The sequence below is a fragment of the Stegodyphus dumicola genome, chromosome 7 (genome assembly GCF_044657685.1).
Source record: "Stegodyphus dumicola isolate Sdum_Otavi_A_Nest chromosome 7, ASM4465768v1".
Taxonomy (NCBI): domain Eukaryota; kingdom Metazoa; phylum Arthropoda; class Arachnida; order Araneae; family Eresidae; genus Stegodyphus; species Stegodyphus dumicola.
The window spans coordinates 95,481,964-95,494,720 of record NC_140774.1 but is presented as its reverse complement, the minus strand read 5'-3'; the positions used below and the strand labels follow the sequence as shown (position 1 = coordinate 95,494,720).

The following is a 12,757-nucleotide window of genomic DNA, read 5'->3' as shown; positions in this document are numbered from 1 at the left end:
ATAATAGATAATTTAGAGGTAAAAGTTTTTGGATATTTTATTTATATTATACGTGGAAATGTTCATCCTTGGATAGGGTATATACTTTTTTGCGATCAGGTAATTTCATATATGTGCTTTTTACCGAGTTTAAAGATTCACAAAATTTTCCTGTATTTTTGTGCAAATTTTTGTAATTTATGAGAAAATAGCAGTTTAGATGGGTAAAGTCAAGAGTGTGCGCAATGCCATTTTTGTGCAATTCTGGGATGTTTTTTTTAAGTAAAAATAAGTCGACGTGTACATGGTTACTGTGTATGTGCGATTTTGAAAAACGTGGCAAGGAGTTTGCGATTCTGCACTTTTTCCCAATTTTGCAGTTAATATTTGTCATGATTAAGCAGTTTTGTTCCATAAAATTTCTAGCATAAGTGTAATTCAGCTAGGAAATTGTTGGAAAAAGTGTTGAGTAAATAAAAAGAAAAGAAATATGTCTTTACTTTGTGAAGAAAAAATGGCAGCAAAAAAAAAAAAAAAAATAGAGGATTGCTGTAGCAGAGTTGGTCGCCAAATTTTTGCCAAAAAATTGCCAAGTAACCATAATTCAAAAATCAACCATTTTTTTTTTTTTTTTTTTTACATTTCAAATTTAAAGCCTAAAATGTCTGAAAAAACATGGTTTTTGCACATTTATGCTAAAAGTCTGAAATAAAAACAAAATATTAAGGTAAGTAAAAACAGTTTCTCACTAAAAAATGTTTGATGACAAATTTAAATGGTAAAAATTTACAATTGAGTTCTTTTTTTGGGGGTGGAGGGGGCAATTCTTTTTTGATGCCAAGATCAGTCCCAGAAAAGAACAATTTCAAGATTACCGCTACACAAAACCAAAATAAGAAGTCAAAGAATGACACAAACTCGGTGTCTATGTGTACACATCAATCTTTTCACTTAAAAAAAATCAGAGAATTGCAAACTGCCTTGACTTCGTCCATCTACACATGGATCTATTTTCACCCAAAAAAATCATGAAGCTAAAAATAAGTCGACTTAATAATAAAATAAGTTTAAACTACTCTTGTAACTAGAACACCCAATTTTCTAATAGAGCCATTTAAATGATTGTAACAACTATAAATTCCGGTACTATTCCGTTTTGAGGACCGTAAAAAAATTGCAGCACAAATGTATGCACAAAAGCGGCAAATCTAGCAAACACGACATTTAACAGAGCACTAAATCTAGCGTACATGCTGATTTCAAATTGCGTAAATTTAGACAGTTCTATATTTCTTAAGATGCCATTGAAATACTAGTTTAATCTTTAAATCCTTTTTTGATAACACTGTTAATTTAATAATTTGGGAATTGCCCAGTGACAAAAAATTTGCAATAGTTTTTTTTATTATTCATTATACAAAAATGTTTGAACAACCAACGAGATGAAATAATGTTTTAGCAATAACTCGGTAGCGAAAACTGCGATGCAAGAAGATAAGTTATGTTAAGCCTTTTTTTATATAAATTATAATAATGATGTGAAATAGCTATTTCCTCTTATGCTTCCATTCAGTTATGTTTATCCTATTTTATATAAATTATAATAATAAAAAAGTATTATATGAAATTAACCTTATCTGAATTAGGCAAAATTAATCTTAGTTAATTTACTATCATACTTCCTTTCTTGCGTTAGGGTTGCCGCAATTATTTTTGGCAGCAACGGCATCAACAATAGTTTGGCAATTTTTTACGGTTCTCAAAATGGAACAGTACCTAAATTTCAAACAATTTCAACATAAATTCAAAACGTTAATAAAAAATAACACAAAATTAAAGCAATGCAACAATAAAAACAACTCTACAAAATTAAAATAATAAAAGAGCAAATTCATTTTACCGTTCAAAATAGTTCCCACAAAAACGCAAAATATTAATTTCAAACAAAAGCTCGTAAGGACAGACATATCACATATATAATCCAATATACTTTAATTAATAAAACTATGCCAACCACACAAAGTATGTGAACCAAAATGCCATGACTTAGCTATATCAGACGTCTTTCTACAATTCGAAATTTCAAACGTTATAATAAAATCCCTCTAAAGTCGACGCACTCCAGCAAAACCAGGATCCAAACCTCAAACTTTGTTGAGAACCATTCTTTACCTTCAACAATTTTTCTGCAAATCCACCAGAAACACAATTTATCTTCCGAATCCTCAAATCAGACCTGCACTTTGCTCACATGTCAAGTTTGGCTTCAAAAATCCTGTATCCCATAAAAACTGCAAGAAGATAAGCATGAACAAATGCTTCATTAACAACTCCAACAACATATCTAGCTCCAATATACATGGCTGATATATCTCCCATTCTTTCATGGAACTATATGCCATTATTCAACACGTAACCAATCCACTGCCATGACGAAATATAACCACATTCCTCAAACTTTCCACAAAAGGGTTGGCATACAAACAAAATCTCAGCTAAACCATCCAACACAAAATATCGCCACATTTGGCAACCACATGTATCTTGGCCCATATAAATAACATTTGAGCCCAGAATTTATAATAAATATAGCTTTAAAATAACTTTCACTATAAATTAATAGTAGCTTTAAAATAATATTTTCTACAATTGCTAAAGATACCACTATATCAGCAAATTTTAATACCTATGAATAATACTTAATATTTAAAAAATATTTTAATCTATTTTGTTTGAATTACCACGACGAATTAAAAAAATTTCCTCCATTTTTGCAATTCTTACATTGCAAATACAGCTTACAGAGGTTCTCAAATTACACAAAGTCATTACCAGATACACGTATAATTGTTTATGCAAATTAAACAAATTTAATTGCATAAATTTTATGTTATGGAAGTTTTCATCTGAAGCAAAAGCTGATAAAAAATTAGTATGTATAAACACGTTTCTAACAATTTTTTATAAATTTTAAATTCTAAAAATCTGTGCTCCACTTTAGATAATGATTTTAAAACACTATCACTTGATGTGGAATGCAAAGACTAAAAACTGGCTTCCTATAAGGATTTTCTGCAGCATAAGTAAGCATGCACTAAAAACACCTGTTATTAAATATATATCAAAATGCAGAATTAAAAGCAATAAATTTTATCTTCTTGAAAACAGTGTACAAACTGTAGCACTAACAAATTGTTTATTATAAATCTCATTATAGGATATATGTTCCAAATAGCGTTTTAGAAAGCATACCTGCCAGGTTTTACATATTCACGTGGTTTAGCACTAACTGCTTTAGTTGCAGGCACTTCAGCTGCAGCAGGTTCCTTTTTTGACTTTTTTTCCTTTTTTTTCTCTAATTTTGTTGGCTTAACGTCTGCCATTTTGAAATCAGAATGCCCTAAAAGAGATAAAAGAATTAGATATGTATACAAATAATACACATATAGTTTATTTAATATGGTTTTAAGAGCATAAATGTAGCTTGTAACAGCAAACAGGGAAGCAGGTGTAAATAAAATGATTATAAATACATCACATTCATTTGCTAGATCAGCAGTTCCCAAACTGTGATAGGTGTATCCCTGAAGGTGCGTGATGGCTTAGTCGGGGGTATGCGAAAAAATTAACAGTAATGGTGGAAAACCACAACGTATTATAATGAATACTAATGATAAATCAAAATGTTCAGAAAGTTTAAATTTGTCCTTCAATACAAGGAAAAGTAACTGGGAGTAATTCCATTGTGACCATCACTGAGCAGTATGTGTACTAAACTAATATAGCTGCAATTAAATTAGCTTCACTCATACTTAACAAAGGCGGAGCACATACCATATCGGCAAGGTGGCCCCATGGACAGAATTAACTTGCCTAAAAAAGTTCCCAGATTGCAGGCTCTTTGAAATCCAGACCCTTCACTAACCTGTATCCTCAAAATACCGGACCGCCCGAAATAGTTTTCCAATTTCACAACAATTTCCTCCCCTCCCCATCCATTAACGCAGAAAATAAGTGTGAAGATTTCCAATGACATCCTTTGTACTTTCTAACAAATATTCCATTAGCCTTTGATCCCGTTCTTTATAAAACTATTCTGAAGGCCAGACCAACAAGCCTTTCCGGCTTTGTTATGATCACGACTGAAATTTTGTTTATTTTCGTTATTTTTATAGAAAGGAATAAATTGTTTAAAAATAAATATAATTATTAAATTTTTAAAATGCTCTTTTATTGTTGTTTAAAGCTTAAAAGCACACTGTACCACAAAAGAATCAAGGACGAAATGTGACTATCGACCAAAAGATAATAAAACTTCTTAGGACAAGCTGTCTGCAGTAAACTGATAAATTCCATTTGGGGAAATTGCACCTGCTACTGTATACCTTAGGGGGAGGGAAGAAAACAAGATTACAATCTCGGCCATTTTCGGGAGGTTCTGGTTGTTACAATGTAGGGCCGTGTTGGGCGGATTGGATGCGAAGAAGTTAAATCCTATGCTTCACAGAGATTAAGTAAACTGCTGTGTTTCAGTGCTTTTCAAATAGCACTGGTAATTTCAGGATTATGCCAGAGAAAATTTCCAGAAACAGGAAAGTATTATTTACTAATAATAAATAAATTTGGTATGAAGAAGCATCATTAAATGATACAAATAACATAAACAAAGATAATTACTTAACTGAATTAGAATAATCAACAATATTTTAGCGAATATACTTATATTAAATGGTTAGCATAGAAGACTGATTCCTATTTTTTATTTTGCTGCAAAATGACAAATAAAGCATTTATCAAGAAGAAAAAATGTTTAAAAGATTTTATGGTTAAATACTAGTACAGTACAAAGTCTGTAATCCGGACGTATATTATCCGGAATGATCTATAATCTGGACCTCAAAGATACAAACTTTTTTTTTTTTGCATGCTTTATGCATGGGAGTTTAATGTTTACGCATGCGCGTTAAGCACAAAAAATTAAGCAACTTAAACAACTTACATTGTAAGAAATGTTTAATAAAGTAAACAAATAAATATTAAGCTTTTTTTTTGTAAATTTTGATACCCTTTAGATCTTAATTGCTCTTTATTTCATAAATTACGGTTTCATATTTTTAATTGTATAATTTTTGCATGCCATTTTACCAGATTTAAATTGATCTATAATCCGGAAAAACCCTTACTCCGGAATCGCAAGTCCCGACGAATCTGGATTACGGACTTTGTACTGTATAGGACAAGGCTTGGAACGATTTTGAAAATTATCGCAAACACCAAAATGACCAGTTTACTGCTCATCATAATGTTGCCAAATCCTGTGTGTACTGTACATTAAAAAGATTTTGCAGTAAAATCCTAGTTTACTCTAAGGTGGCATGATTTTGAAATTTGTTGCCAACACCAAAATTATCCATTTACAGCTCATCATCATATCGCCAAATCCTGTGTGTACTGTACATGTAGGTTAGAATAGAATACATGGAAGTTATTCTAACCAAAGAATGTCTATGTAAAGGAAAGGTTCGACAGACGTAATGCTATTGCTCCGCTAGAAAGCGGAATGAAAATTCGTCAAGGGATTTTGCAAGAGGCCATGGTGGCCAGAACTTCTCACTTCGCAATGTGTACAGAACATTGAGGAACTCATGTTGAGAAGAAACGACCTTTGACAAAATGTCGTTTCATTGATTTTTTGCAATATTTTAAATACAGATTTTCCTGGGTTTTTTTTTTTTTTTTTTCCTGCTCAAAATAACTAATCCATGAATTAATTTATTTGCATGAAAAAATATTTTCTTTTCCTTTAAAGAAATTTTAAACGATATTCATTTTATAAACTCTTGATAACGTCACCTTTGAACTTCGGCACCGGCTTCGAGCTACAGATATTTCGCGCATGCACGTTTTTATTTGCCATTTTACCCCTACGTTGGAATGAAGCCACACCTGTTGCACTCCTGCTGTGAGTTTTCGTTCCTAACAATACATATTCTTTGATTCTAACCTCTATAGTACCTTATACTAGAATTAAACCAATTTTGTTTTGAATGAAAATAAGTATTTTGTTTAGTTCAACATGCAATGCATATCTCGGAGTTTGTTGGAAACTTGCTTTGCCTTTCTAAAAAAGACAATCTAATTGGAACTGTGAAAACTGGCTCTATTGCCAGCTGCCCGAATGACACTGACATGATACACAATTCACCAAGAAAGTGACCGCTTCCAATATCGGCGCAAAACTCTGTTTTTTGGGGGGATCGCCCAACTTTTCCAGATTTTGACTAAAATATTTTAATTCCCTGAACTTTTTGGCCAATTCTTGATTTTCCTGACTTTTTCCGGTTTTCCAGGTAGTCTCCATTCATTCTAAAAATATTTTCAAAAAATTATGCAACTGCCCAATCCTTTTGCTGCACACTGGAGAACATGTACTCTTGCTAAATACAGGGTGTTTCAAAGATCAAGGGACAAACTTGGAGGGGTAGTGGAGTGTACTAAAGCATGCATTTTTTTAATAGGAATGTAGGGTCTAAAGTGACGAGTTAAGACAGGAATGCAAAAAAACAACAGAAGAGGAAAATGCGTTTATGTACAAAATCAACGCAAAGTGCTTCTTTGTCGGGGTGGCCATAGAGAGGGTCCACCAATCCATTGGCCCGGAAATGTCTCATCCAAGTAATTGTGGACCCGCACGTGGTTATGGGCTGGTTACCATCATGCTGAAACTACATGCAATCGCGAATGAGAGACGGAACAGCAATTCCGGTAGCACCTCTTGCAGAAAAATATGATAACATAAGCCAATTGTACGTGCAGGTAAGAGGTATGGGTCTATCCAGGTAGTCGTTAACAATACCCGCCTACACATTCACGGAGAAGCAGGTTTGGAATGCATGTGGATGTGTGCCGTGTAGATTATGAGTTGCCCACACGTGCATGTTGTGGCTACTGAAGATACCGTCCTGTGAGAAAGCTGTGTCGTCCGTGAATAGCACATCCGATGGGAAATCCGCCTGTGCCGCACACTGCTGCAAGAACCAATGACAGAAATGAAATTGAAGAGGAGCTCGAGAATCTTGGACTCTCTGCAAATGGTATGGGTATAAACCATTTTCATACAATACTCTCCAAACGGTGGAATGACTCAGATGCAGACGACGTGCAATAGCTCTTGAACTTGTCTGAGGTGATTTATGCACAATGTTCAAGATGGATTCTTTAACCCCTTAACGCATTTGCCCGTGTCTTCCGGCAAATTTGCACATGTCCGTGTCTCACACGGGCGCCCTTGTATCTCGCGTTATTTTATTTCTAATGCTTGTCTGAGATCCGTTCCACTAAAAATAAATAGGCTAGATTATAATTAAACTTATTTGACATAGATGGCACCACTATTCAGCATTTTTCTTGTGTAAACTACGTGGCGCATTTTGATGATTAGCTATAAGTTTGCTAGGAATAATTCTTTGCTATAAAGTAGTCATTTGGTGTGGAAAAGGTAATATATCCATTTTTATTACGTAAATATAATAAAAGTAAGCAGTTAATTGCAAATTATATTACTAACTGTTTTTGTAATTTAAAAAAAGTTATCTGATAATGAGCGACTCTGACGATGACAATTTTGAATATGCCAATTTATCACAGTTTCAGCGATGAGAGTGATGATTTCTTGAGTGATGGAAGTGAACCAGAAGATAATGACAACGAGATTTTGGATATAGCAAGGAATTGGTATCAAATTAGTATAAATCAACCAAACATTGCACCACCGAGATTTCGATTTGAAGTTAACCCTGGCATGATTATGCAAGAAAAAAAATAGGTGATTTTTTGACCAAAAATTAGAAAGTAATGTGTGCCTTAAGGGGTTAATGCGAGGTTATCGTGCACTTCTTCCACTCCCAGCGTCAGCGGTGGCTTCAAATGACCCATTTTCACACAGAGACCGATGCAGTTTCTCGAATACTGTGGGCTTCGGGCATATGCCTGTTTGGAAACCGTTCCTGGTTCAACAGTAGCATTGATTTGCCATTACCATTAGCAGCACTATACATGAGATGCATGTCACCTTTTTCCCTATGCGTAAACTCTCGCATCAAGCTCTACATCACAGTTGCGAATGATCCTCCGATGTATCTGATTGTGGTTTGTCCGGCTCAGTACCGCCCTCTACCCCTGCATTGCCAGCCCATCACAGCTGTAGTTCCTATTACTGTTAGTGTTCCCTTTTTTGAACATTTATTGTGAATACTGTATTGCTGCAAAGAAGGACTTTGTGTTGATTTTGTACATAAACACATTTTCCTCTTTTTTTTTTTTTTCGTTCCCTCCTTAACATGTCACTTTAGACCCTACATTCCTCTACAAAAAATGCATGCTTTAGTACGCTCCACCACCCCTCCAAGTTTGTCCCATGATCTATAAAACACCCTGTATATGGCAAAGTTGCCATTTCTGTTACACTAGGAAGCTTTGTTTTAATATGCTATCATGAATCTTCAACTGTATTGATATTAACTCCGGTAATTCCCTCCCAAGTTAATTTATAATAGAATATATCAGGTTGTCCAGAAAATAATGCAGGTTTTTGCAATTGTTCATCTTTCCTGTACATTTTTAGCAACAAAAATAATTTGAATTACATTGGTTTATATACAATTCTGAAGCTCTATTTTCGCTCTATATTTCTATAATAATCATTCTGTTCCAAAATTATTTCCAAAAATATATACTAGATGTTTTTGTTTAGGTGTCAAAACGGGATCTTCTACAAATTTACTTTTATGAGAACAAGCTAGGCCACAGTGCAGCGTTGGCATTTTGAGCTCGAAATGTCAATGAAGTATGGTGTAAAAAAAAAAAATGTTAATGAATCTACAGTTCAATGGTGATACCAAAAGTTTTGTTGTGGAGAATTTGACCTGGAAGATCAAGAGCATCGTGGACACTCTTCAGCTGTAGATGATGATGATGATTTGAAGACTTTCGTTGAAACAAACCCGTGCATAACTGTTCGAAAGCTCGGCGTAAGCAAAATAACGATTTCTGATCGCTTGAACTGCATAGGAAAGTCAAAGAAGCTCGATAAGTGGGTGCCACACGAATTGAGAGAAAATTAAAAAATTGCCATTTTGAAGGGTTGTCTGCTGTTCTTCGCAACAAAAACAACTTTTTTCTTGATGGAATTTTTACATGTGATGATAAATGGATTCTCTCCAACAACTGGTGACACTCAGCTCAGTGGTTGGACAGCAGTCAGACACCACAACACTTTCCAAAGCAAAATTTGCACCAAAAGAAAATTATGGTGACTGTTTGGTGGTCTGAAACCGGTCTCATCCACTACAGCTTCCTAACTCTGGGTGAAACAATTACGGCAGATAAGTACAAATCAATGAAATGCACCAAAAATTGCAGCACATGTGCTTGGCATTGGTCAACAGAAAGCGGCAGTTCTCTCCATGATGATGCTCAGCTGCATGTCATGCAACTGACCCTACAGAAATTGGATGAATTGGGATACGAAACTCTCCCTCTTCCCCCCAATTCGCCTGACCACTCACAGACCGATTACAACTTTTTCAAACATCTGGATAACATTCTGCAGAAGAAATACAAGACGAGGTCAAAAATGCTTTTGACAACTTTATTGTGTCCAGAACTCGAGAATTTTATTCTATCATCATAAATAAACTTATATCTCATTGGCAAAAGTGCAGTGATTCGGCTGCTGCTTATTTTGATTAATAAAATTGTTTTTGAGTTATGATACTTTAAAGATACAGGTTTAAATCCTGCATTATTTTTCGGACAACCTTATACAATGAACAGCTAATACGTAAAAGAAATTTAAATATTTCAAACTACATAGTTCTAGGATAAATTTTAAAAAAAGATTTAAAAACTTTTATACACCACTAATACGGAAACTTCTAAATTTATCCGCGCACACTTAAAAGCCAACGTTACAGTTATTTCGAAATTAAGAATCTAGTTTGAGAAAGCAAATTCTAGAAGATATATATAAATACCTAAAATTACATTACAATATGGAGAATAAATGACAAGATTACTGCCTATTTAATCAAGACAGCAAAATGAAATAATATAATGCGAATTAGGCTTTCGAAACTAATTACGGCAAGAAACAAATCCAACAAAACGTTAATTGGAAAGTATTCTGCTCACAGAAAACAAATACAAATATCAGCGAAAATACAATCCAAAAACTAAATAACAAGAAAATCAGAATCTAGCTTTCGATGTTTTACAGATAGGCAATGAATGATAATGGCGTATGGCAGGCCAATGACCACGTGCTATTCATAAACAGTTCTGTAATTAAAAATATGAATAAAAGGAACAGATGGGCAACAGTGTAATTAATCGAGTCTTGAAAATATAAATAATATGAAAGGGAATTATGCCATTCTTGTGCAATACGGATTTATGACATAAAATTCATTATCAGAACTTAGGTAACGTACCGCCATTTGTACTTGGAATTACATACACATACCAATAACAAAGGAAATGCCAGCAGAAAAATAACACCTCTTTGTTTTAGTTTTACGCCTTTTAAACACTTAAAATATCTTATTTTACTTTTATTTGAAATAAAAAGTCATACCTCACTTGACGTGGCTTGTTTCGAGCCGCGAGAACTTCTTCAGATGTTGAGCTGAGGTGAATTGTTTCCAAGCTGTGCATTAAAAAAAAGTACAGAGAGAAAATTTGGTGTAACACCAGGGTGCCTGGGTCCAAGACACTACCCCACATCGAATAATAGTGTAGTTTGCGATGATACAAGTAAATAATTTGTTAAAAGCAAAAGTAGAGGCGTTATTTCATAGTTAAAATATTCATATATTAATGTCTATAAACTAGCGGATTTTATTTATTTTTTTTTAATATTTTAAGTTCTTCTGTATGCAAAGGCATAATATTTCATTTCCATAACTCTGATACACAAAAGGCTTTTCTTATAATAAAGGATTAGATATATTTTACCTTAATCAAAGCTGCAATATCAAAGAAGATAGGAGAAGGGAACTCAAACGGTGAATCCTCGGCGACCATATTATTCCAGCCACAGTGTCTCGTGCAAGAAAAGCAATTTAATGAACATTATATAACATTAAACAACTAATTCTAGAATGGCTATTATGAGTCAAGCTATAAAATATTGCATTTGTAAGTAAATAATAGAAGCATGGTATTTCTATCGTAGTTATATGAGAAATGAATAATACGAGATTATAATATAGTTAGTTATATGAGAATATCTGAAACAATATTTTCCCAAGCATACGCATAATGTTTCAATACTTGGGTTTTCAAAGAAGAAAAAATTGTCATAAAGGCACATTACTCGACTTTTAATGCTATTTTAGCAATATAACAGAAACAAATTAGCAATCAATTACCAAACAGACACAAACACATCTTAATCCCGCTTTTTCCCATATATTTTCCTTTTCTGCCTAGCTCCAACTACTCACATGCTATTTACTTTCGTTGGCATAATGAAATGTCGCCCATACCCTTAAAGGAGCGAAGTTTGCACAACCAAGCCTGTTCTCCGAACAATATTCGTGTCACGCGACTTATGGCCGAATTCCAAGAGTCCGGAAATACTTTACATTAATTTTGAAGGATTGCTCTGCTTTGTTTCATAAAATTTTAAAAACATTTTTATCCGCTGCAGCGCCTATGGATGTAAGGAAAATTTTGTAAAAGGTGGACCTGTAACCTTTCATAAGAGAGTTAAAACTGCATGATTTATTATTTTGTTCTCAATATTTTTTTCATTTTACTATCTCTGTTGAATTGGCTGGAAAATTTCGGCGATATTATGTAAGCAAATTGCCGCTGTATATGACACTTTCAGCATGTATTATTATCGTCAAAATGTATTAAATACTTTGACACTATTTTACTGAAATCACCCTTTACAAATAATTAAGTTTTATATTCTTTTTTCACGTACTCCGTTAAAATAGAAAGCTGCGCCATTTGGTGCTAACCTTTTTTCGCCGAGTCGTACGCGTTTTGGTTTCGTAAACAAGTACTGCCTGCGATAAAAAAGAAAAATGCTACTATTATTATTAAATTATTGAGAAAAGATTGTGTTTACTTTGGAGGGGAAAAAACTGAAAATCTTAATTTACGCAATATTAGTAGTAACCCACGGTACTCGTGCGACGGAAGTGACGTCACAGAAAAGGGGCGTGGTCTCGCCATCTTGGACCACGTGACAACCGGAAGTGACGTCGATGGATGGAAAGATGTAGGCAGAATGACGTCATGCATCATTTCATTTTTATTCTGTGGCAACGACCCTATGTTTCTAAGATCCTTGCTCTGATCTTTGCTCTTACAAAAGTTAAGTAGAATTGTAAATCCTATGTAAGAGCGAAGATCAAACGCCGCAAGAGGCTGCTGGCGTGTTTCCTCTGCTAAAAGTATTTAAATATTTCATAAGCTGAAGATAAACCAAAAAGTATCGAGAATTCATTAGGATATGTTCAAAGAGGTAAAGCAGCAAAGATAAAATAGTTTTCAATAGCAAAGAGAAAACAGTTTCGAAATGTCTAAACGACTACCTAGAGCACACTCTCAAAACGTTTGCGAAAAGACAATGACATCACAAATACATAAATTTTATGGAACATGACATTATTTAAAAAATTTCGTTCTGATATAGGAAAATACACATTAAGTAATTAAATGTGGGTATTCGTGTACATGTTTGTGAAAAAACAAATGTATAAAT

General features: G+C 33.9%; 1 protein-coding gene across 1 annotated transcript in view; it reads right to left on the bottom strand.

Annotated features, from left to right (window-relative positions):
• Positions 1–10,768, bottom strand: part of RpL35A (ribosomal protein L35A) — a 31,890-nt gene extending 21,122 nt beyond the window's left edge. The window contains exons 1-2 of the mRNA XM_085820610.1: positions 10,613–10,768; positions 3,232–3,379 (exon numbers count right to left, since the gene is read on the bottom strand). Coding sequence (XP_085676736.1) covers positions 3,232–3,362 — 131 coding nt within the window. The 5' untranslated portion in view covers positions 3,363–3,379; positions 10,613–10,768. The remainder of the gene's footprint in view (positions 1–3,231; positions 3,380–10,612) is intronic.
• Positions 10,769–12,757: the final 1,989 nt, after the last annotated feature.